Here is a 26,885-nt window from a genome sequence, read left to right on the forward strand (position 1 = left end):
ATTTCAATGCACTTTAAAGGCTATATGACAATAGCACAAGCAGTGGTGGATCACTGACTGAAACTTATTAAACAAAAAATTGTCACATTAATTATTCTGATTTTAAAAATCTGTAACTGTTATAAGTGATTTGTTACATTTATTGTGAGCACGTTAGTGCATGTGCATAGAGAGGGGGAAACTTTATTCTAGTTTTGCTTTGATGAGGTGCATGAGTTAATTTTCAGAAGAAAGAATTAAGTACCAACCTTTTGTGTCTCCGGCTTCACAGGTCTTAAACACTGTCTGTGAAATTGCTGAGAGGTATTCATGAGACAGAGGCTGCAAGCCACAGGACTCCTCCGGACGAATTCGAGAACCACAGTCCTGAATTAAAATGAAATCTGTGAAAATGACAGCACTGTACCATCCATATGACTTTGAAATCCTCTTCAAGGAGTTTTAAAGAGGAAAAAATTTGTTTGGGATTGGTTCTGAAATTTATTCCTTTGCTCTTCAATATATTTTTTAATATGAAATTTAGAATCCTTTTTCCATTCCATGATTTAATAATAAATTATCCCAATCCATAATAAATATACATGATACTACATTCGCTAAAGATATAAGAAAATTTATTAAAGCAAACATATATAACACTCACGTAACGTAATGTTGTGTCTACTTGTCATACAATCTTTACCTACTTGCCCTTAGCAATTTTTTATGCCTATCTGCAGTCATATGGAACACATTTCTGTGTTGAAATGCCCCCAATTATCTTTAGGAGATACAGGTGCATAACAGAAAAGAGAAGGAAAAAAGAAAAATTTCAAAAGGAATACGTTTGAACTAGTAGAGATGTTACAAAAACTTATTAGGGGTACTAATGGAAAGGGTTTAATATAACTATAAATGTAAACTTCTTGTGGGTCTTCACGTGAGATGTAATTTATACTAAAACTCAGACACTACCATACGGGTAACATAAATAATGGACATATTTATGTTTAAAATGTAGTAAACTAGAGACCATTAATACAATGGCATACACTGTAAAGACACTTCATAAGGAGCTGAGTTTATCACATTTTGATGATTTCTGCTAAATTTTATAGACATTATCAGAAATGTAAATTAAAATTGATTAATGCCAAGTGCCTGAAAATTAACAGTAAAAACCTGGAATACCAATCAATAATTTGAAATTAACTGTCTTAAAATTTACAGATGAAAAGTGTTATTGGCTTTTAGAAAACTTGAATATTATTCTTTTTGGAAGGCCAGAGGTGTCAGGTCCTAAAGATTGCAAAGGAAATATCCAGATAAATAGTGATTCCTGACCATAACTTTTATCACATGCAGGTTCTTACATTTAAAGTAATAAGCTATGTCAATTTTGTGCCTTTCAGCTATAATGATCAAGCACCCACCTACATGATATAAATTATATGACAGCATTTGTGACATTGGGCAGTTCTTTTGGGAATTTCAGACATCTACAGTATATATGGTTGCATGAGTTGCTCATTCTACTTTTCCTTTATAGCTTCTGCAGAGAAATAGCATTCCGAGGACACATTTTTAATCTGTTTTAGATGTGCATTTCAGGATAAAATGAATCACATCCTAAAAAAGCCTTCCTCCCTCAACTGTAAAGAGTTTAGAACGATTCAGAGGCACACATCTTCATTAGTTCAGATGAATGTCTCTTCAAATTACTTTGTAAAAATACTCATCCTCCACACTGCGTTGCCCAAACTGGTACAATTGCCAGTAGTTTCATCAGAAGACAAGAGCGTTCTGGGGTCAGTGTTAGCTTAAGAAAGAGTGTCTACTGTCTCATATTTCATTGTCTCACCCTCATTTCTGTATTGTGACAAGCTTACCAGAATATGATGAGGGTTTTTTCACCAAAATTGAAAAGCTATAAAACTGGGGCTTAAAACAGTGAAAAAGATTGTTTTACGACAAAGGAGAAAATATTATGAAAACCTAACCATGGGAATCATTACTTAATGTGCTTTTATTTTAAATACTGTTTGAATAATGCAGTTGTGTCCCTTTCTGCATAAACGGAATGTTAGTCATGGTAATGTTCCATAATTCAAAATTTGCCTTTTTAAAGAATTTCATATGCTTAGTACTACTAATTAGTTACAAACAAACTACACAAATGGTAACACATCTTTACGGGAGTGTGTTCATTTCAAGAAGTATTGTTGAAACCAAAAGGAATAATAAAATGTAATTTCTCAAAAAGAAAAAAATATTTAGTTGGTCTTTTCTGCACTCAACTATGCTGATTTCTATTTTTATTTTCTAAAATGATATTAAAAGTAAGTTGGCAATTGTCATGCAATATCATTCAGTGATTCCATGAAATTATGCTACATCTAGGATGCTGCGCCTAAATTGGACCAATGAGCAAATGACAATCATGTCCTGATATTATCCAGGTGAAACCTGACTGTAGGATTTGTGCCACTGGTATAGGTGGAGATATGAATCAATCCTGGAATTTAGTAGATACTGGTGGGTCTTGATTATGCAATCAAAAACCAAAGTGAAATAGCCGTCTCACAATTATTCTGATCTCATTAAATTCCATTTGAATTTTTTTTAACTTTTTTTTGGGGGGGGATGAAAAGTTTAAAAAAAAATCTTTCAAAGTGTTAGGGTCATTTTTGTGCACGAAAAGTCAGAGAAATGGTAGTTATGTGTGAATGCTTTTGTACACTTTTCCTGTTCTCTGCTTAACGCTCTATAACTAGGGAAAGCTCTTATGACAAAGTGAATGGCACAGTATCTTCTAGTGTTAAACTGTGATGTTGTCTTGGAGCCTCTGGGTCTGGACACTCTATACAACTATTTGACAGTATTACTTCAACTAACATTAACATCAGAAAGCTCCTACCAGGCAGTAAAACAATTTGCACAGGACTTCACAAGAAAGCCCGAAATTCCTGAATGTGCTGCCATTGCTCTCAACACGGTGCCATAAAATAACTTAACAGGGATTTTCTTGTTCATACCTCTGCCCAGGGTATGTGTTTAAACAAACAAAAATAGATCTAAATTGCATTCCTTGGACAATATCATTAACAACAATTTCATGTGGCTGGTTTATTGCTAATCACAACCAATACGCTGGCCAAACTACGTCACTGATTCTCATCGACTTAATTGTGATTTCAAGGTGTGCAAACCATGAATTTTAAAGGGTGCTGCTTGTGTTTAATATGTAATTCACATCTAAAAGTATAGGGTCATGAGAGATTGTGAATCACTGAACAAGCCTTATTTGTTTCATTTTTATTTTTATGGGACACCAATCCTTTATTATCATTGACATATTTAATATAAAGTGTTAAATGAATCTGCAGCAGATTTACCACAGCTCCACCACACATTAAGGGCTTTTCTAATGGCCTGAAGAGATTTTTTTAAGTTTTCTTCAGGTGCTGCGGTGACATGACAGCCTTCTTGCCTTGCGCAAAGATGAAACATCTTGTGATCTTAAGTACGTTTACAGAAGATCACTCATGGCAAAGATGAGAGCCTGACATGTAAACTTAAAGGATAGCTCTTGCTCTGTGTCTGTTCTCCCTGCAAACCTGCATTTTTAGAAGGCAGACATAAAAAGGCCCTTGAAATGTCTGGACTAGAATCAAAAGAAAAAATCCTCTGTATTACATACTTCAGTGCACAGTTAGAATCAACTCTTTGTAAGACTTGTTTGGCATTTTACTAGTAAACTAACTTTAATCTTTATGGAAGATTTTCTGGACACTAGCAAATAAAAGAGGAAAAAAGCTTTCCTCTGCACACCCAGATAGCTTTCAATCAACATCAGTTGATACTTAGAGAGCGAACATTTCTGGAGTCCATCTGCTGTGTGAAATTAGAATTGTTTCTGTTGAGAGCATACTACAGTGAACTTGATTCTTCATAAAGGAAGTAAGTTTTAGCATTTTTGAAGGGATCACATAGATTTTTGAGCCTGATACTCTACAGTTTTCTACAGTTTTCTCCAATTATTAATCTGGAGCTATTAATGCATATGTTATTTCATTTATTTATAGTCCAGGAGCCTGATTTAATAAGAATTTTGTTTAGCTCAGCTTTCAATAACCGCACTGTATTTCCTCTGAATTATACATTTATACATATGCATATGTGTATGCATATGCATATCAGTAGACAGACATAGACATAGACATAGACATAGATGTAAACATAGACATACAGGGTTTCACTGAAGTGTACAAAAGTATTAAAAAATCATACCAGCTTTAAAATCATATACATGTGTGAGAGAGAAATAATCAAAACATTATAAAGATGATCCACAGTCATACAACTAATATCATAGAATGAATGTCATATAGATAATACCATAGTAGTTGCAATTGCACTTTAGATTAAGAGATTTAATTTAATTATTTATGGATTTTTACTTGCTGTTGTAACTTTTTACCACCTCCACCCTAATAAAAAATTATTAGTCTGAAACTGCAGTAACCGTCTACACCTTAAGCCCATGAGCTTCCACTAAACTGGAAGCAGTTAAAAAGAGAGAAGCTAAGAAGCCCATGACTTTCCTGGGGAAACTCATGTTGAATAGGGACAAACTGTCCATCTGCGTTCATTTGAACGGTCAGTGCTCCAGCAATGACCGAGGACCACGTAACAAAAATAAAGTTACTTTTAGCATCTACAGCTGCGGCTACCTGTCAGCTCAAAAAAGCATTTTAAAATAAGAGGGTAGGATTTTCAGCACTTTTCTGGAATAATCCAACTCTGTCCATTCAAAGCTGTTGCTAAACCTATCATTTTCAGTGGAAGTAGACTTCTGTTAATGAAATGAATGCTTTGGAAACTCCCACCAGGATGCCTGTAACTAGGGTCTACATTACAGCTTTCTCAGTAAAAGTCCTTCTTGCATTGTATTAAAACCCATAGTGATCAATGGGAATGGTGGGCTCAACACGTCTGAGACTGCACCCAGCCAAAATCACTGAACGCTACCCCTACTAGACTAATAGAGGCTCAGCATATCAGAATGTTTTAAACTAAACAACAGGAGAAATATAACTAAGCTTATTCATTTTAGCATTGCATACAATCAACGTGTAGCCAAACTCCTGCATCCTTTTAACATTCTGAGTCCACAGGTGTCTGGGAATTGGTGGATGAGAAAAACCTCATTGCCGAGTTCTTGGCAAAGAAGGGAGAGCACCTCTCCATCCATAGAGCTCTGACTCTGTAGTCCTTCAAGCATTGCCTGCCAGCCCGGCAGGTCACCCAGCCACCCCCTGCAAGGCACCACAGCCCTGACTTGCCTTATGGTGCTGCTGGGGCTGCGTTATTTCTTTTGACTGTTTATATTTTAGACATGACAGAAACAAAGCTTCCTGTGAAACAGGTAGTTTTGAACGCTTTTCTTTTGGCTTTTGTAGGTTTGCTGACTTAGCTTTATTTGATCTGGTTCTATTTAAGCTGACCTGCGTTACTCATTAAATACTTTCATCTCTCTTTAGTCCATCTTTTTCTACTATTTTACACATAACTTGAACTGGATGAAAAGTTATTAAAAATGATGCTATGGAAGGGATTCTAATAAAATTAGTCAAAGAGTGAGCTCATGAAATAGTGAAATTGTATCTTCTTGCTAGGGAATAAATTGTGAACAGATGGATTAGTTCCACTCTATCAACTTTATTAATATGGCAGTAATAAATGCAGGAATGGTTGTCATATTGACTTCTATTCAACCGTCTCCTTCTGTCTAGTTGCATTATTTGGTCATAGATGAGCCTCCAAAGATTCAGAGGTTCAGACTGGTTCAGCTCAACACCAAAATTAACTAGATTGAACTGAAACTCCTGTGTGTACAAGATAAGTCTAGAAAGCTCTCACAAGGAGAGAGGCAGTCTCCCAAGAAATTTCAGTTCACTACTGCTTTTGGCTGGGAAACAATGACTATTATTAGTCATCAAGCACTGCCTAAGACATAGATGAAGATATTGCCTACATCAAAAGACACACAAATCCATTAAACAGAGAATATAGGACTAATGGATTGAACTGATGGAGTAATGTGTCCATGTGTTGCATCTATGTTTTAAAGGAAAGAATCTGCCACCACTGTGTTTTGTAAGGAACCTAATGTGTTCCATCTGCAAACACGGGATAATATTTCCCCAGTGACCCCAAAGGCACTGTCACAAAAAACACATTAAAAAACTATGAGATGCTCAGTTCCACAGGGATCTGGTAGGGGCCATAAAAACACTTCAGAAAAGGAGTCTGGGTACTCACAGGGTTGGAACATGCAGTGTGCAGACATCAGTAGGAGACTGGGAATGATATGAAAAGCTGAGATTCTGGCCAAATTGTCAAGGCATGGTGGAGACATCAGAGAACAGTTTGAAATGTGGACAAAGTACAGCCATCAGTCTAAATTGTTTTCAAGTTCTTACTAGCCCTATTCATGTTGTTGCTATAATTCTTATTATTTTGTCTTAAGAATACTAGCATACCATATATTGCAGGATTTTTCTCTCTCAATCACAAATTTCTGCATAGAAAATTTTTTGGGAAGTAATGATGTCACATGCTTTAACCAGTGACAGAGAATGTTGAGTTTACACAATATCTTTACTATCTGCTAAAGGGCTTTTGAAAATCCCAGTAGGTGCCCCTCTACAAAGAAAACTGCCTCAAAGCTTAAACAGATTATATGGACAAATAAATCTCATCTTAAGCAGATGCACAGTGACTTCCTCTGCACTGAGAATACTAACCTCAGAGAAAGCTAAGAAACTCTTTTGAGAAATAAGCACTACTTATAAAGAGAAAATACTGCAAGTTTCATGCCATTATTTTAATATCTTTTAGGTTTGTGGAGAACATGAAAGAATCCTTTTAATCTATGAAGGATTTTGATTAAATTCCATTTTACATCATGTTTAATACTGCACAGTTGATGTCAGTTAGACACTGTATCTGTCTTCCTGCTCCAAAATAGTCAATAATAGTTCAAAGTTCTGTATTTGTGAACCTTAGAACAAAAATATTCATGAGGGCTAAAAAACATGACTCTCAATCTAGCAGAGACTTTTGAATTATGATTCTGAACAACTCGGAGATGCTGCAGGGTTAGTTGAAGATGACTGAATGTGAAATCCAACTTCATTAAGACTAAAATATTGTAAACATAAGTTTTGCAAAATATTTCAGACTGTACCTAAAGATAATTACAGCTTCTTTCATTATTTAAAGCTAAGATCTGAATGGATTATTCAACTATTTTCTTAGCAAACATGTTTTCATAAAGCAGCTAATGATATTTTTCCCAAACAAGAACAGTGACAATTACCAGCTTGTATGCTTTAGAAACTAAAAACACAAAGGAAGAAAAAAAAGGAACGAAAAGAATTTAGTGTTTCTTCCTCCCTCAAATGAAGATAAAACAGGAACAAGGAACAGCAGATAAAGACAGGCATTTTGCTATTTTAGATCCTGGTATTTTTTTAGTTTAAAAAGTGAGACAGTAATGTTGTCCTGGAGACTTGAAGAGCTGCATCAGTTTTGGTTTCCCACTTAGTCCTCCTCTTTCCCCTCTCTTTTCCCAGTGCAAGCTCTGAGTGTGAATTGACTTGAATTTAGCCAAGTCCTCTACCTGAAAATAGGAAATAGCTTGAGAAAACCACGTGCTTTGACAGTGCAAGAAGTAAATGTTTTCTGTGATAACCAAAGAAATTATTAGATATTTATGGTTCTCTCTCAATAAAGTGCCAATATGGCCCTGACAGTTTCCCCCACTAATTAAGTAAAAATGCACTGTGTTTGATGCAACATCCTACAGCCTTGTGGCTATTTTTAAGGAGTATTATTTTATACCCTCCCATGCTCATGGTATATGGCATTCACAGTTTACATTGCAAAGACATCAATACTCTACATCTTCCTATGTGCAAGAGGCACTGGAGCTCTAGCCTTGTCCCCTTAATTTTAGACTAAGACTGTTATAGCACAGCCATGATGAACACAGCAGAACGACTCTCAGAAATATGAGAGAAATAATGAGTTGAAATGCATTACTGTTCATTCTTGAATTCTGAAATCAAAATACTCTGACAACGAATGCAATGCATTGACAGAACATATGTTAGCCAAGGACTTGGTCCAGTGAGCTATACATCTGCTAAAGCTACTGTTAAAGCTGCTTTTCACGGTAAGCAAGGCTTGCAGATCGGAACTCAGTGTTTCAGGGTATACCGTACCAAAAGGTCTCCTTTCTCACTTCCAGCAGAAAATTCTGTAGACCTTACAAGAACATCTAGTAACTTCATTTAGGGCTTGGGGTGTACTGAGATTAAGTTTCCAAGGTGAAATTTAGGATGTTTGGGTCCAATTCACAACTCTGCCTCTTATTTTCCCTGTGAGCTTGGGCAGATGACTTGGAGCTTCATCCAACACAACCCACACCTGTAATGTATCATCTAAAAACCCTTACCCAGTTGCCACCATCCTCCTAAGTGCTTATGTTTCTTCTAGTGGTTGTAGGCAAAACCACCCACAGCCCCTTTAGCCCTAACAGAATTCAAAAATCCCTTTGCCAGCAGTGCTTGATCTGATACACACTCTCAGGACATGCCACTGGGACTGTGCAGTGCACAAAGCATTAACTGGTATTTCCCCTTTGATATAATAAATAGAACATTTCCCTGTGATATAGGAAATACAGTTTAAAGTCCCTCTTTTAACTGATTTGCAGCAGAGATTTCAGTTCAAGCTCCCAATGTCTTCCCTCTAGTCAGTGAGGTTTTCCGGACAGTTCTGTCTCTCAGTCTCTCCCAAGGAAGATGTTTGCATTTGCTTTGTACATATAATTAACTACTGACTTGTAAAGAGCCTTGAACCTGCTCCACCCGCAGGGTAGATGTGTGTAAAGAACGCAGGGTGAAACTGAATGGAGGGAGCACCCGCCACCGGGCTCCCGGTTAACTGTTACGTGAGAAAGGACCGACTGAAGTAGGTACTTAACTCCCTGAGAGAGCACGTGGCGATTCAAGGCAGAGGAAAGGCTCTCCTGTAGCCCAAGACTGGGTGTGTAACTCCCAGAGAAAGGTACACTTAAGATACATTCCTTTCCATACAGTTTTTTGCTGGGCAATACATCTGACTCCCTAATTGCTGTGCTGGCTCTGGTAGATCTTACTTTTACAAGCTGAACTTTTACAAGCTGAACAATTCTATTTGGAATTTAGAAAAGAGTTGTACCCAGACACTTTTTGGTGTGTTTTTTTTTTCCCCAGTTGTATCAGTTGTTCTACTAAAAAAATATTAAATCTCTCTCTGCAAACTTTACCTCACTAAAACTCCCCGTGCAATGTATAAGGAGCTTGGTCAGTGTGTTTTGCTAGACATAAGGATACTTAAATCTCTCTCTCTTCCCAGCTGATTCCCCCAGATTCTCCCAGACATCCCCTGGGCATGAGAAAAGGAATGTAATACTGATTTTTTTCAGCAAAATATTAATGATGAATAGCAAGCTGGTGACTGCCAAACAGGATGCAAAAGAATGAAGTTCTGCAAGTCCAGTTCAATAGGAGCACCAATTTTGCTTCTTTTTTCTTCTTCTCATAAAAAAATAAAATAAAATTGGAAGGTCAGGATTTCCTTTCTTAGTCTAAATGGAGCTTAAATTGGTGCAAAGGATTGAAAAGGTATTAGTGAGCTATGGATGAACTGACAGCAAGGTTTCAAGAGCTTTGTTACCTTGGGAAAGTAGACAAAAACAAAGCTAAGGAAATAATAAATAAATGGACTAAATATATTCATTTTAAAAAGCCAGAAAATTTTACTACTTTATTTATGTTATGTTGGCTGCAGGGTGAACTAAAATGTTTTTTGTTTAAGGAATTATTGCACACACTATTTTATACAGAAATTGTTCTCCGTAGCATACTAGGTTTTGGAATACACATCAGAGCCATGCATGGTCTGGGGACCATTGAAGAAGTTGCTAATACAGGCTCCGAAACACCCAGTGGAAGACTTTTGAAACTGTTTTCCCAGACAATGCCAATAACCCCAGTGAGTTCCTGCCTTTCATGTAAAGACAGAGCCTACAAATGTGTGGAGGCTTCACTCTAATGGAAAGCACGTTTGTATCTGGTGGACAACAGGAGGTCTTTCCCTTCGTATATTTACAGTCTGCACTGACACACGTGTTCGAAGAGCCTGAGCACACGGCCAGCTTCGCGCAGCCATGCGCTTTGATGTTAGCTGTCGTTACTGGTGTCCCAGGGAACACACAGGGCCAGATCCCGAGAGCAGCTGTGTTGAACACCAGAGTCATTCAAGTCAATTCTCAAGAGCCGAATACCCTCCTCTTCAAAAAGCAATACCCCTGGTGAAAGGACCTATGCTTGCTCTCCTATGAGAGTGGTACAAATGTTTTGTCTGCTCAATACGCAGTGTGCAATAAAAAATATTACCAAGGTATAGACGGTCAGAGGGACACAGGGGTGTGCCGTGCGACAAGACCTGAGCCTGGGGGTGTCCATTTTGTGGATGCCACTTCAGAAGCTACTGTTCCTCACATGCCTCTCTTCTCCTCAGTGAGACCATAAAGGCTAAACCACAACAAGGTGCCAAGGAGAAAAGAGGCATGTGAAATAGATGTGCGCTGGTTGCAATGCCCTCATTCTGGGCAAGGATGGTCCCTAACACCCTGTGCTTTGCCAGCAGCTCAGCTGGAGGCAAGTCATAGCAGCTGGTAGCCCTGAGAGCAGCAGCCTGACCCTTCTGTATTTGGCTCTGTTTTTAAAATGACCTTCAATGAAGGGCCCATCTCTGATAAAAGGTCCATCTCTGAGGTTATTCTGGCCAAATATCAGATCTTTCTCTTATTAAGACGTTAAGCTGTTTGATTAAGTGAGTCCAGACAGGTGCAAAGATCTTGAGAGGATATATCTTTAGAAAGAGAGCATTTACACAAATCCTTCTAACTATAACCAGCAAATTATATGAAAAATCTATTACTGATATAAAGTTTAAAGCCTTGTTGCATACACAAAGAAATGTGAGAGCTAAAACTAAGAATGTGTAAATGACGCTAGAGAAAGCCTCTGTGCAAATGTCCAGGACAGATGGACAGTGCATGGATAGGTCTCCATTCCACACTACCCATATCTCAAATTGAAGCTACTTATATTCAGAAGGTCCTATAAAAGTCTATGGTAGTGCAGATGAGAAGACTTTTACTCTATATGTATGAAAGAGAGCAAGAGAATGTGAAGATTTAAGAAGTGGTGGGGTTTTATTCTTCTTTCTTCCTCTTCACTTAAAAGCTTCAGTAAAAATACAGTGCTTAAATGGAAATCGTTTGAGATTAAAGTTCCTTGGACAATGCACACAATGAAGACTGCATCAAAACAGAAAAGATAAACGTATTTGTAGACAGTATCTGGATATCATTTATACTTCCCTTTTACCACACTGTGGCTTACCATAAAAAGAATGAAGTAACAAAGAACTGATTTGCCTTTGAAAATCATTACATATTTCATTCAAACTGTGAGTTAGAATAGCTTCCTTGCTGTCTAATAGCTCTGTCCAGCACCAAATTTTACATATCCCCAGATACTCATTTAATATACACAGCTGGGAGACAGGAGTAAGACAGGCAAATCTGTTTTCTTAGAACACCTACAAATCTGGCCATGTAATAATTTATTTTCTAAACTATAATGGGGTCAAAATTGACTCTAATGAATTTGCAGCACACTTGCTGCTATAACCACAGAAGTGAATTTCACGGATTTTTATTAATCATGATCTTTTTCAAAAGATACTGATTAAAGGTTTGCCTTCTGGTGCATAGCAGACTGAAAATGCAGTCTCCTTACAGCTTGATGGCTTACAGAACAGCAGACTGCATGCAGGTAGCTTTCACACATGGACAGAAACAGATTGCATGCAGTTAGTGCCAAAAGAGCAGACTGAAGTTAGAATTCACCCCACTTTCTCCAACAGCCAGCTCACAGTAATTTACTACTGGATGCCCTTTTCATTAAACCAAAGTAATCAAGCAGCCACTAGTTAAACAAGGCCCCCCTCACAAAAACCAACTAATTACATCTGAAAACGGAAAAATGTGCTTAGTGACAATGTTTATTCTACTGTACAAGGCAAGATAAGTGACTCTGAGCTGAAGCCTTGCTTTGGTTGATATGGAGATCATGTTAGCACAGAGATGAAGCACAGTGGAAATAGGAAAAAAACCCACAAAAATAGAAGTTTAGGCTCCCTCAACAATGTATTAAGGTGGTTAATTACAGCTTATTAATCAACTAAGCTCCCCTGAACCACACAAATGGTGTTATACAGCAATTTATTCTCCCTACTAGACATATGTCTGGAAGATTTCTGTGATTCAGTTCAGGTCTGGGGAGCAATGAGGGGGCAGATAATACAGTCAGTGCAGCACTACAAACATAACTAAGTCAAAATGACTACTGTATTTTCTTGCAAGGACGGAGGCTACACTTGGATCTGGGCAATGTTCCAGGCCCAGGCAGTGACCCAACCTACACTCATCAAGATTCGGCACTTCAAAGAGATAACTCTGTATAGAGCTAAAGACTCCTCTACCTTTCGTATGTATTTTGAGTCAGCCTATGAGACATTTTGTGTTTAACTTTCTTGTGTCCACTAATAAAATGAATTGCTGTAAATTCAGGTTTCTGGAGATGTGGAATAAGTTTTTTCTTCAGCAAAGTAGGCATGGATACATTCACATCCCGTAGGAAACCCTCCCACGTTATAACTCGCATTGTTTTCCTGACTGATAGGATTATTTGATTACAGGCAATACCCTCTGAGCAGCTCTGAAACCATGGATTGAATATTATCTTATTGTTTAAATATTTTTGCCTAGACAGATGAACAGTCTAGCTGATGGATTGCTCTTGTCCTGCCCAAACTCCTGCTTGTTAACCAGCTATTTTTCATCTTCCTACTCTTTCTCAGTAAGACACTGGATACCTTGCAACAGGAATTTTGCACAAAGTGTTTGCCTGGTAGTAGCTCAGCAAACCCTCTACAAATCCTGAACCAAACACACAGCTCAGATTCCCTCCAGCGTGAGCTCTCTTCCGTGTGGCAAAGGGCGGCCAGAGCTTACCCTGGGCACTGAGACCCTGACCTTGCTGCAGACTTGGCTGTTGTGGAAAACTAAAATATTTCCATTTTGAATCAGACTTAGGGGATGTACTACAGACAAAAGGACTGAGATAATGGAAGGGACCTATTCCAGTAAATATTAGATTACAGTATATTATGGTATAACATACATTAGATACCATTATATGCAGCATAGTGTAATCCATATTAGACACATGATAGTAATTTAACAAAGGTTAAATTAAGAATTAGTGCAAGGATGGTGTCATTTTGCTTTTACTTCTCTCTAATTCCCTCCTTCCACATCCTTTCTGCAGCCTTTTTATCATTTGACAACTGTAGAGACTGTATAAACTTTACAGTCTTTTTTAATAGAAAAACACAGATGTGGAGTAATTTTGGTGTGCCAATTCTACCATACTGATCTTTACCCTCCAGCTGCTATAATACCCCTTTCTCTCATAAAAATGGCAGTTCTGCATGACTGAATCATGGGAGGATACTTCTAGGAAAGTATTTATGTTTGATAACTACTTATTTCTTTTAAGTTATTTTCATATTACTAACATGAGGAAAAGAGTGAGAAAGATTGAGGGAAGATCAGGAGAAGGAAAGGGAAAAGAGAAGGGTATGGGTAAAATAAATGGTAAAAAATTTTCTTAGGGTACGTGGCTGTCTAGATGTGCCGTGTTATGAAAACTGAATAGAACTGCTTAAATAATTGTTTGCAATTGCTAAAAAATATTAGGAAGTACTTTGAAGTGCCTCTATTTTGCAATATTAAACTTGCCTTCTATTGTGTGCAAAGCATTACATAGGAGGAAACAATTCAAGACTGACTGCTAGTCTGAAAGCACTGTTTTACTATTTTCATAGTAATGAAACAATAGAGTGCAGGAAAAAAACAAGTAGCAGATAAACTCTAGCTCACAATTTTGCACTGTAAAACGTCCATACAAAGACTGATTTTAATGGGCCAACACACAAAGATTATGGTGTTTAAACAATCTCCTCCTTAGGCTGATGAACTTCAGCATCTAGCATACTGGGGAATGAAAAGCTACACAGGTCCAACAAATGTCCTCAATGCAGCTATGAAAGCCCAGACATGTAGAGGCTCCAAATGGCTTTTTCTCTGTGAGGTTCAATGGCTTGGGAATGACTCTGCTTTCTCCTGGTAAAACTGTATAAACCCCTTTACTCTATAAGAGTGCAAAAATGAAGCTTCATGGAAATTAGACTTCGATGTGCTCTAAGGCATTTCTCGTAAAGCAAAAAAGCTGCCTCAGTCCTCTTCTGCCTTTCTCACCCTCCAGAAACTGACTGAAGTTGTGAAGTTAGTTCTGAGTTAAAGCCAAACAAAAGAGGTGCTATCATCATTTATGAATGTTGGTGGTCCATTGGCAGTGTGCCATTCATAACCAGTTTTTACAAGAAATTGGACGTTTCCCAAGATATTTTTTCCTGTCTTCTGATTGACCTCAGTGGCAGCTGTTGAGTGCAATTATCTCAAAGGTCCACAAGGCTAATGAGTACCTCTCCACAGCAAATCAAGTTCCAAAAGTAATCTTTATCCTTTCACAATGCTTAATAGTGAATGCCTCAAATGCCAGGAGGTAATGCAAGGTGTAAGTTCCCCAAATACTCATTTTTGTACCTTACCAGACACAACTCACATGCATAAGTTTTTTTCCAACAGAGAAACTCTTTGGATCTGCTTGTCCTTCTTTTCTGAAGTACAAGCTCCTTATCCAAAGCCTTCCTCACACCAACAGTAATGGTATCAAAAAAATACAATGTCAAATCATGATATACCATCAGAAAAATGATAAATGGAGTGAAAGCATGCTGATCATAACTTTATAGTGATTTTATCTGGAATAACTTGCTGCTTGCAACATCCACATGTGCAGTGTTTAATGAATTGTCTGACCACATGTTTTTGCTCCACATCTGTCAGCTAAGAGCAGAGATCTGTTTGCACAGTGTAGCGCTCCGGAACATTATGATATTCCCACAAGCATTTTTGGCTTATAAAGCAAGAAATGGGTTACCTTGAGTCTGTGGTATGTTTATCTGTGTTTTATATGTTACAGTTGTAACACTCTTCATATTTTGTAAATTATATTAATTACTTCAGATGTCAAATGATAGAATTTCCAAATGAAAAGGCACTTCTAATCATTAATATAAACTAACATATATAGCTTTGAATCTTTCACATCATAATGATTTGCCACAGTCAAAGAGCACATCTGATTTGTTTTATACCTCTCAAAAATGTGCATCTTCTTCCATATAGTTCACAGAATCAGAGAGTCACAAAATCATTCCAGTTGGAAAGAACCTCAAGAGGTCTCTAATCTAACCTCTTGCTCCATGTAGAGTCAACTATGAGATCAGACCAGGTTGCTTTGTCTATTCTGGTCTTGAAAACCTCCAGGGATGGAGTCTGCACAACCCCCCTCGGAAGTCTGCATCTTGACTATCCCCGAAATACAAACGTTCCCTTCGAGTTCCCAGCCAGAAACTGTTTCAATTCATGACCATTGGCTTTTGTTCTGTTGTGCACCTCTTTCATAAAGAGCCTGGCTCCCTCTTCTTGGCAACCTCTTCTTAGATATTGAAAGGCTGCTATTAACTCTCCCTGAAAACTTCTGCTCCCTGGGTTAAAAAAGACCATCTCCCCCAGCCTCCCCTCAGAAAGCAAGTGCTGAAGGCCAAATGGGCTTTTTATGCTGTAGCTTGACATGCACACAACTACCTGAGAGCTGACGGTGCTGAGATTCAAGTCAGAAGTAGACATTCCTCTAATTTTGTCAGAAGAGGCTGATTAATAAATATTCTGGGAATTTATTGACCAGACTAAGCCCAGCAGAAAACGCTGCTAAGAGATCTCTGTAACCTCTAAGACCCTAATCAGTAGTGCTGAGATGTAGGAGATGCAAGTTCAAATCTTTTAGGTACTGATTGATGGGAGTGGAGTTAGTGGTTCAAGTAAAAAAGCTCCAATGGGACGAGCAGACATTAACTCCAAAGTAGGGGTCTATCTGGCATGGGGATTCTGCTCCTCTTTAGGCAACTGTTTCATAGATTAAAAAAAACAACAATAAAAAAATTTTTACTGTGAGCTGTAAACAGAATTCCTAATTTAACCAGCTGCACTATACTTGTTGTAAACGAAATTTTATTTGAATGATTGCAAGTTTGACGAGTTCTCTATTTGATGTTACTAATATTTTAACTCCTACTTGGATAATTTGCAGCCTCAACTAAACAAGGAGCTGTAATTTAAAACTCACTTGAAGTTTACAGTTAAGTCTGGTTATCAGTCACAGTTCTGGTCCATAAAGACAAGATATTTTTAACAATACAGAACTCAAAGTATCTATTAATTTATATCAGGTTCTGTCTGCTTCATTAGGAGAATGGACACAGTAGCTCTATTTGCAGAACAACCTTTACAAATATTTCATAGTAGCTTTCTGAGTTATGTATTATGACACCAAATGAGATTTATTAGAGACTACCAATAGCACAAATCATTACAAAACCACAAATTAAGAAAAAATCTATTGCAAACGTATCTGCAGTTGCAGCAAAGAGATCAGCAATCAGTCACTACAACCAAAGTGTCCTAAACAATATAAGTATCGAACAAAAATGTCTCTCTCCCTCTTAAAACATAGCCCAGTAAATTAATCAACAGCCTGTGCATGGAAAGCAAAACATGGCAGCTGTGTGGATAACAGAGGGGCAGGCTCTTTGACTCCCTTTTTACTCCTCAGAGCTTCTTGGTCCAGACATCATCTCTTTCTTATAAGGAGTAACTAAATAACAGTATTTCTGTGGTTTAACAGGTGTGATTTCCTTAGCAGGACGGAGAGATGAGATGTGGCAAAAATTCCCAGTCCTGTGGCAGGAGATGGAGCAAGCAGGCAGGGTAACACCCTGTTCTCACTAAGCACATGCATTCTTCCCATTCACAGAGCCAGGAAACTCACAGGACTTTTCTGAAGCTGCAAGACAGTTTGCAAAAATTGTGGAAAGGCAGAATACAAGCTCAGTGGATGTCTTTTTTTTTCATCATCAACTAAACTATACTTCTGGTTTTAAAAGTGATCATAGTCTCTGATCCTTGAGAAGAAGAGGGATAGGGTTGCTCTTGATTTCGAGAAGAGCTCTTTTCTCTAACACATGGATGGTATGGATTAGGTTCTCCAACTCACTCCCTGGAGGATTGCCTTTCTCCATTCACTTCAGTGAGGGCTCTGAGAGACTAATGTTCTAGCTTGGGCATCTGGGAGAGATGCTCGGATTCGGACAGGGATGAACACCTCTGTCCATTTTGTTCAGGGGATATTCAAACACACTACAGACACAAGGAAATTCAGATAAATAAGGATCTGCATCAATATCTGAAAGAGCCCAGGCTGGCAGGTGGGGACTTGAGAACTCGAAAGAATGAAAAGAAAAAAAAAAAAAAAGCATTTTTGAACCTCTATACTGTATGTTAATTTGCTGCGCTGTTCATATTATTCTATTCCAAAATAATAAAAGCAAATCATAATATTTATAGATCAGCTTTTATATTTCAACTGTTTTTGAACAAGTTATAGTGTGTTTCATACCTAAAGGTAGGGAACAGTCACAAAAGTATGTGACTGGAGCAAAGCTGTGTAACTTCATAAGGTGAGGGGTGAACATTTTGGATTTTTATTTCATAAGGACTAAAGACAGAGCCTTCAGTGTTATCACTAGTGGGTTTATTTCTCTAATGTTTATTTAAATTATAAATTGCATTCCTAACATATGATAAAACCCTGGATGAAGGATAAAGCCTCAAGGCATATAAAGAAAAAGTAAAAAAAAAAGCCACAAATTTATACTTTCAAATAAAATTATTATGGGAAAAGTGGGTTTACTGTTCAATTTCCTTCATCACCAGTCTTCTGTTCTTTCCTTTTTCTCTTCTTTCACTTCCTTTTCCAAAACAAACCTTTATGCAGAAATCACATTACCTATTTAATGACTTGACCCTACACTGGTAAGAGTTTTAGGAATTTTCAGTGGATAAAGAGTCAGATCCGACACAGGTCAAATTACGAGCATATGTTTTCATTCTGCTGAAATATATGTATACAGAATATCCAGCGCTGCACAAATCTTTAACTTCTGAACATCATATCCATCTTCAGATATTCCGTAGTCACAAAGTGGCAGCGCAGTTACAACAGCAGGTTTGAACTACACGTATCTCACGTGCTAATGGATGCAACCAACATCCTGCTAAAGGAGTTTGCACCACATTCCCTACATCCTGTGAACACAAGACTCATGTAACTTTACTTGCATGAATTGTCACACATATTTTATCAGGATTGCTCAGGATGCAAATCACCCAGGATAGGTTTCATTTGATCAAATATTAACAGCTGAAACACAGACACTACATCTTTATAGCTAAGTCATTCAGACAACTAAAATAGATATTTAAAGCAGATCAGCTAACTGTGCACATTTTTCCCAGCTGATTATAAAGGGATACAAAGCAACAAGGTTGGCTATGGATCTCTACATTGTTGAAAACAGTAAGATGGATTCCATCCACAGTGTACAGGCTGAGAAAACTACTTGGGTCACAGAAGGTTTTCCCTTCCCTTCCCTTCCCTTCCCTTCCCTTCCCTTCCCTTCCCTTCCCTTCCCTTCCCTTCCCTTCCCTTCCCTTCCCTTCCCTTCCCTTCCCTTCCCTTCCCTTCCCTTCCCTTCCCTTCCCTTCCCTTCCCTTCCCTTCCCTTCCCTTCCCTTCCCTTCCCTTCCCTTCCCTTCCCTTCCCTTCCCTTCCCTTCCCTTCCCTTCCCTTCCCTTCCCTTCCCACCACCATATTTTTATTTTTGCAGAGAGTGAGGACTGAGCAAAATATTTGGTACAGAGAGTCAACATAAGCATTAATTACCAGAGCACCCTTTAGAAATGCATATGGTAGCTCTTCAGGTACCATGTCAGCTCTCTGGCAACTCATCGTCAAACGAATTCCTTTTAAGCCTGCTACAAAGCACAGAGGGAATTCACACTACTGTTCTCATCTTTCCTACTATCAAAAGAGTACACAGCAGAAGATACTGTTAATATTTTTTCTACAGCAAACCAAATATAAAACTTAATGGGCCACAATATACAGCAATGTCTTTCACTATCTGTAGCAGAAGCAGTCAAAGAACATGTGAGGTTTCAATGGGCTTTGGAAACAGTTAATAGTGGGCAATAAGCCACAATAATGAAAAACAGAGCTTTGAGACTAAACTGAAAACTGTACTATTTTCAATATCTTTCTTTCAAAAGGAACAACAAAATGCTTGCTGAAGAGATGATACTCTCTCACATTTCTTTTTTGGTGAATTTACATATTTTTCTGGGCTCCCATCTAAAGCTGATTATTATTCATGTAATTTATTGTAAAACAGAAAAGAAATAAAATTCCTATTGAGTGTGGTATACCTTTAATCCATGACTCAGTTTTTCATCTGCTCTTTGCTGAAAATGGCCACAAAACAGAGTTATTGAAGTAGAACAAAACAACTACAATGCTCCATTTTCTTTTTCTGAAGCGTTGTTATTTCTAGCAGATATCTCCGTCTTTATTAATGACCCTTTCAGACAGAGCCTGGTCTATAATACCTCACCTTAATTTGGCCTGTCAGGCATTCAACCTCTGTTGAATCTACAGAAGAGGGAATAAAGTTTTTTTTTTTCCCAACCAGAGACCTAGTGGAAAGAATTATTAAAGAAGGTGTGGGTGATGTATTGACTCTGCTTTTCTGGGTTTGTGCCTGGAAGAGGTCTCTGAAAACGTCCCTTGGCTAAGGACGTCACAATTTGATCTATCTGGACCAAACACCAAAGTTCTATAATAAAGCTGCATATTGCTATTTTGGCCTTCCATAGCTTTTGCCAGCAGGATCTTCCCACACAGAAGGACCAAGCTGACATTTTTAGATTTCTATGGCTGTTTTTTAGTTCTTATCTAGGCTTAAAATATGACATACAATAATTTTTATCATTAAAATCAACATATTTGGTGGCTAGATGAAACATAGTCTCAATAATTGAGATTGTTTGATCTTTTTCATATTCCAAATAAGGAAGCCCTGAGCCTGCCTTCACTGGATTAAAGCATCAGTAAGGCAGAGTGGAGTGTGTGTAGGTAAAATCTGTAAGACAGTGTTACAAGAGGAAAAAAGGCAGCTTGACATACTCCTGCTTAATGATGCACAAGTATGTATGCAGGAACAGTCAAAATTTTATTTTCAGAAACAACCAGATAGATTCTGCTTCTAATAAATTAACAAACATATTGACAAGATATCTTTAGCTCTTCTGGTATCTATGTGTTAATACAAGTTTCCGAGATGAGGAATGTAACATAATGAAAATTGGAAAAAAGTCGTCATTTCAATATTTTCATGTGATCACAGGTCTTCTTTTTGCAGCTGCTTTTTTACTGTTTCATTTCTGTCCTCTTTCTGTGCTGTTGTTTCAAAAGAACAGAGCTTTACATACTCTGGCTTTGTTCAGCACACTAGAACTTAGTATAAGTTTAACATATGTGACACAGCTGATGTTAATAGACATAAATGTCCCCTGAAGTAGTTTTCCATATTTGTTTTGGAACAGATGTTTTACTTCTTTTTGTGTCCTTGGACACTGGCCATTCCATAAGACTCTAGCTGAGATACAATAGGAGCTGTGTGGCTAAAACATGTTTTGTTCAGCAAATATATCTTCCTTTCAGTTGGAATTTCCACCAATATCAGAGGGAAAAGTTTTATCTGAACAGGAAAAATATTAATAATTTTATTTCATTGTGCAGAATTGACCAGAAATGCAGAAAAAGTGTTAAATGCTTCCTACGACTATGCTGTAAAAAAGAAGTTATATTAGAACTTTACTTCTTGTGACAATATATAGCTTCTCATACTTGTACACAACAATTATCTTCAGATAGAAAAGCACATTTTAAATAAAATGTCTTTGTCTAACTTCTCAATTTAGTGTTATGAACCCGATATAGAAAAAGATTTCTGGAACATCTATTGATTATTGATCAAGCTGAATTTCTGGAAAAGCATTAGAGCAGCAATATATAGTTGGAGATCACTTTGCTAGCAAGTAAAATATGTTGTCTGAAAATGTCTCTGTTTACTACTACATCACAATTCACTAATTTATACTGGGTAGACATAATATCTTGCTTTGAACAATGGATTAAAGTAATTGCTTGCTTTGTTTTTATACTTTTACATAGATCATAACACCACAGTTCTGTTGACCTCCAACAACCCCATAATTCTTCAGCAATCATAAATGGAGCCTTTATTCTTGAGCCCAGCTTCACTTTGAGCTAAAATCTGTATCATGAGTTTGTCTTCAGTTCAGTGACTTCCTGTTTCAAATTCTACATTCATTTCCCTAATGTCCATATGTATGGTTACATAGCTCCATAACAGAATGTTTACTGGATCAAAAACAAGGGAAAAGTCTCATTGTTCTAATGATGGCATCCATCCCAAACCGTATTAGCTAGAAATAATTGCTTCCTAAATTGCTCAGTTGGCAAGGAACATCTTGGTTTAAAACCCTCTTGACCTTTATCTTTACAGAGCAAAGCATTTGTGAGCAAGATTTCTGGCAATAAAAAGTCTCTAAATTATACTTCTCTCTTGTTTCACTGCTTTAGAACTGAATGGAAAGAAAAGAAGTTCTTAAAATCAGATATGTGAAATACAGATAGAGCAAATCATTAGCAGTTCTATTTTATTTACAGTTTAGCCTAAATTAAAAGCAGCATGGCACAGCTTTTTACTAAAAGAGTCTGAGCTGTGAGAATACAGACACACAAAGTAGGAAAGAAACCCATGAGCAAAGAAACCTATGAGGTCGTCTAGTACATCCTCCCATACTGAGGCAAGATCAAGTTTACCAGCAGTTCTACTAATCTCACTTGAAGTCTTCCAGTGAAGGGCATTCCACAACATAGCTAAAAAAGTCTGGGAGAAGCCACATAATCTATTACTTGTGAAATGCCGAGAAACAGCAGTGGGTGAAAGGAACAAGCAATAATGTTCTTTGCCAAATATCTGATTTCCATTTATTATTTCTTTTCATTTATAGGACCTTCTTTTGTTTCATTAACTGTTATTAGAAAGGAATTAATTCACAGGGCAAAAAGCAATTCTCTACAGATCTGCAACTATACAGTTAATTTAAAATAGTGCAATAGAAAAGAGACACTACATGAACGAGTTTTCCTTCAAGTACAAGAAGGATTCAGAAAAAAGAGAATCCAGAATTTTAAACCAAACAGGATATTTAACCAAAAGACCTGATAACAGAAAACTCCAGATTATTTACTCTTTTCAGTTAAAAATGTTAAAAAATATGAAGTCATATGAGATACTTATTACTAATCCAGTTACTTGTACATGAATATGACTAAGACTCAAATTCTTCTGTGCAGAGTTTTTGATTAAATGTGATAGGAAGGAGTATATTGTATCCTTTGGACCTTAATGAACTCTCTCCTTCAATACGTCAGATTAACGGTAGAGAAGCAAGATGAGTTTTTTTATTTGAATGTGATAGAAATAAACAGTGGTTTACAAAACTATAAGAATGGGAAAGAAATAAAATAAGAATAGAAAAACAATATTAGTGAACGTACGCCCTCTTCTCTGCTCAACTAACCTGTATGAGAGTACTAGGATTGATCTTGTCCCTCATTTAGCTTCACATTAAGGCAAACTTGGCACAGCTTCTAGCTTGGTGAGCGGGGAGTTGCACTCTGCCTCGGCAGATGATGCTCCTGCCTTACGGTGCCAAAGGTCCAGAGGTTGATACCCAGCTGCAGTCATGTGTAGGTTACATACACAGCAAGTCCAATTCCCAACTAGAACTAGGGTCTCCACTAACTGGTCATATCCACTTCTATGTCCGATTGCCATCTGACAGGCACAAAGTATTATTTGTGGTATTTAGCAAAGTGGAAGTGCTAGTCAGCTTGGACCTTCAAAGACAGCTGAAATTCTGCTACATGCAGTGGAAGTATTTCATGCTCTGCTCCGTGGGGCACACACACAAAGGAGGTGAGAAAAGCTGTGTTCAAAGGAATAACAGAAAAAATAATATATCGGGGATGGATTCTGTCTTGAAAAGTGCCCAATGTCCTTCACTGAAATGTGCAGTGATCCATGTAGCTGAGGTGTTCTCAACAGCCTTTGAACTCAACTAAATTTCATGGTTTCGAGACCCAAGGACTCAATAGAATAATTTAGGTTGGAACAGACTTTAGAAGGCTCAAAGTAGGCAGAGATGTGATAACTCACTTTTTGAGGGCTCCTAAGTAGTTTAAATTCCAGATACTGTAGTCTGGAAAACCTGGTTAATTGTATTTTGAAAAGTCTACAAGCATTTATACAAGAAGTGACCACAGCTCTGCTGAGGAGCCAGTACCAAACAGTTGACCAGCAGCAACTGGAAGTGATATAGCAGAGAGCTGGTGTATCCCACCATTTGGCTTAACACACTTCTAGTTAAAGATGTCCCAGTGAAAGATTTGAACGTCTTCTGGTATGAATAATCTGCAGAACCTTTTCAGTAATCCAGTTTTGTCTGATGTTCCTTCTCAGAGCCTCCATCTGCTATCTATGTCCTTCACTGACAGTTTAGTCCAAAAGATAATTAGAAATTTTAACATCTGCTTGATGCTGCAAATATTTTGTCTTGGACAAAATCCCAAATGAGTGGAATTTTCCTTGACTGGGAAGTTAAGTTTGCATGATAGTTAAAGTAACAGAGAACCATCTTTTTGTACATCAGTCCATCATCCATCTATATAAGAGATCAAATTACAGACACTGTTGCCTTAGCACAACTATACTGATTTGGGACTGTGGAGAACTTAATTCCATAAACAATAATAGAAAGTTTCTCTCGTAACTGACTAGTCACTTATATATTTTGATCCAGGATCATAGAATCATAGAATCATAGAATGGTTTACATTGGAAGGGACCTTAAAGATCATTTAGTTTCAACCCCCCTGCCATGGGCACGGACACCTTCCACTAGGCCAGGTTGCTCAAAGTCCAATTCAACCTGGCCTTCAACACTTCCAGGGATGGAGCATCCATAACTTCTTTGGGCAAGGTGGTCCAGTGCCTCACCATCCTCATAGTGAAGAATGTCTTCCTTGTATCTAGCCTAAATTTACCCTCTCTCAGTTTAAAGCCGTTACCCCTTGTCCTATCACTGCATGCCCTTGTAAAAAGTCTCTCTCCAGCTTTCTTGCAGGACCCCTTCAGGTACTGAAAGGCTGCTACAAGGTCTCCCCAGAGCCTCCTTTTCTCCAGGAGGAATAACCCCAACTCTCTCAGAGTGTCTTCATAGGAATGCAGCCCTCTGATCATTTTTGTGTCCCTCCTCTGGACTCACTCCATGTCCTGTGTCCAGGTCCATGTCCTTCTTATGTTGGAGGCCCCCGAGCTGAATGCAGTACTCCAGGCAGCCTCATGAGAGTGGAGTAAAGGGGGACAATCACCTCCCTCAACCTGCTGGCCACGCTTCTTTTGATGCAGCCCAGGATACGGTTGGTTCTCTGGGCTGCAAGTGCACGTTGCCAGGTCATGCAGAGCTTCTTGTCAACCACCACCTCCAAGTCCTTCTCTTCAGGGCTGCTCTCAGTCCATTCTCTGTCCAGCCTGTATTTGTGCTTGGGATTGCCCTGACCCTTGTGCAGAACCTTGCACTTGGCCTTTTTGAACTTCATGAGGTTCACCCCTCGAGACGTGAGCCTCTCGAACCTGCCAAGGACCCTCTGGATGGCATCCCTTCCCTCAGTATGTTGACCACATCACACAGCTTGGTGTCATCAGCAAGGTTGCTGAGGGTGCACCCAATCCCACTGCCTGTGTCACCAACAAAGAAGTTAAACAGTACTGATCCTGATACCGACCCCTGAGGAACGTCACTCATCTCTGGTCTCTACTCTTTGAGTGCAACCATCCAGCAAATTCCTTATTCACTGAGTGGTCCACCTGTCAAATCTGTGCCTGTCTAATTTAGAGACAAGGATGTTGTGCGGGACAGTGTCAAATGCTTTGCACAAGTCCAGGTAGATGACATCAAGTTGCGTTTCCCTTATCCACCAACGCTGTAACCCCATCATAGAAGGCCACCAAATTTGTCAGGCGTGATTTGCCCTTAGTGAAGCCATGTTGCTTGTCACCAATCACCTCCTCATCTTCCATGTGCTTTAGCATAGTTTTCAGGAGGATCTGCTCCATGATCTTTCTGGGCACAGAGGTGAGACTGACTGGCTTGTAGTTCCTCAGGTCTTCCTTTTTTCCCTTTTTAAAAGCAGAGGTATGTTTCCCCATTTCCAGTCAGTGGGCACTTAGTTGGACTGCCACGACTTCTCAGATATGATGGATAGTGGTTTAGAAACTTCATCCACCATGATCATCAGAATATGATTCAGAAGGAACCATTAAGACCATCAGCAGGAGTTACTAAAATCATTTAAGGTGGTGTCACACTTCTCATAAAGGGCAACAGCCAGTCAGGAGGACACAGCAGTACTCATCATGCATTCAGGCCATCTGAACCTCACCTCACCAGTGAAACATCAGGTAAAATATAGGCCAGGAAGCCAACTCATCTATCCCATTAGTGAAAAGAGCTTTATAAGGAAAAATATCTCTATTTTGATATATAGAAAGAAGAACCTGGAGCAGACTGGGACCAACTGGAGAAGGTCATTCAGACTAAGGAAGACAGGAAACTACTGGGTTGGAGGCAGAAGATAAAGCAGCTGGGAGCTGCTGTTCCTTTTATTTTGGGGTAAGGCTGGAGGAAGCAGAAGGAAGTTGTGGGTTGAAGGTTCATTTTATGAAAAAAACCCCCACCAACTTACTCAACTTCTAATCTGCTGAATCAGCCTTCAAAAAAAGTTTCTTTGGACATGTGATAGCCCAAATAGGGTTAGAAAAATGGAAAGCCTGAACAGACAATGAATCAGTATTTCTGAACTTAATTATCACATCTATCAGGTAATTTCCAAAGGAATTATTCATGTTTTATTTTAGAACTTGCCGAGGTGGTAATAAAAGTATTTTATGCCTTCCATTGAACACCTGTTTTGCTTTAGTCCATGTTTGTTCTAATAGAATATTTAGTTATATACAATAATTTAAATGTGAAATTTGGTGGAATATTTATGAAAATCCAAGTACCAAAAAAACCCTATAAAATGAAAATAAATGATCCTGTCTCAGATGTAGGGTTAACGCTGCAAACGTTCAAAGCAGAAAATAATGTTAAGTCTCTTAATACTCCTAAAGTCAGCCAGAGGTATAAAAAAAGTTATTCAACTTGTTTGATTCCATGTTTCTGGTGTGCTCATTCAAAGAGGAATTCTGAGGTCCCAGACAAATTATATTAAGGGGAGTATCTCAGTCTTTCAGACAGTGAATGAATGGTTTTGTCCATGATTTTTTCTGATTTAAGATCAGGTGTGATGTGATGCTTTCAATCCTGTTTTGGAAGCTGACTTGAATGCCTGAACTGCTTATGTTATGTGTTAAAAATTCATCATACTCAAGCACTAGATTCAAAATCTAACAAATGCATTTTACTTAGTCTTCAATGTA

At 38.2% G+C, this 26,885-nt stretch overlaps 1 protein-coding gene across 1 annotated transcript in view; it reads right to left on the bottom strand.

The window, feature by feature from the left end:
• Positions 1-26,885, bottom strand: part of CPED1 (cadherin like and PC-esterase domain containing 1) — a gene marked incomplete at both ends in the record, with an annotated part of 151,506 nt that overhangs the window by 24,835 nt on the left and 99,786 nt on the right. The window contains one exon of the mRNA XM_082010853.1: positions 249-366. Coding sequence (XP_081866979.1) covers positions 249-366 — 118 coding nt within the window. The remainder of the gene's footprint in view (positions 1-248; positions 367-26,885) is intronic.

Source organism: Phaethon aethereus, assembly GCF_964289735.1.
Source record: "Phaethon aethereus genome assembly, chromosome: 1".
NCBI classification, from domain to species: Eukaryota; Metazoa; Chordata; class Aves; order Phaethontiformes; family Phaethontidae; genus Phaethon; species Phaethon aethereus.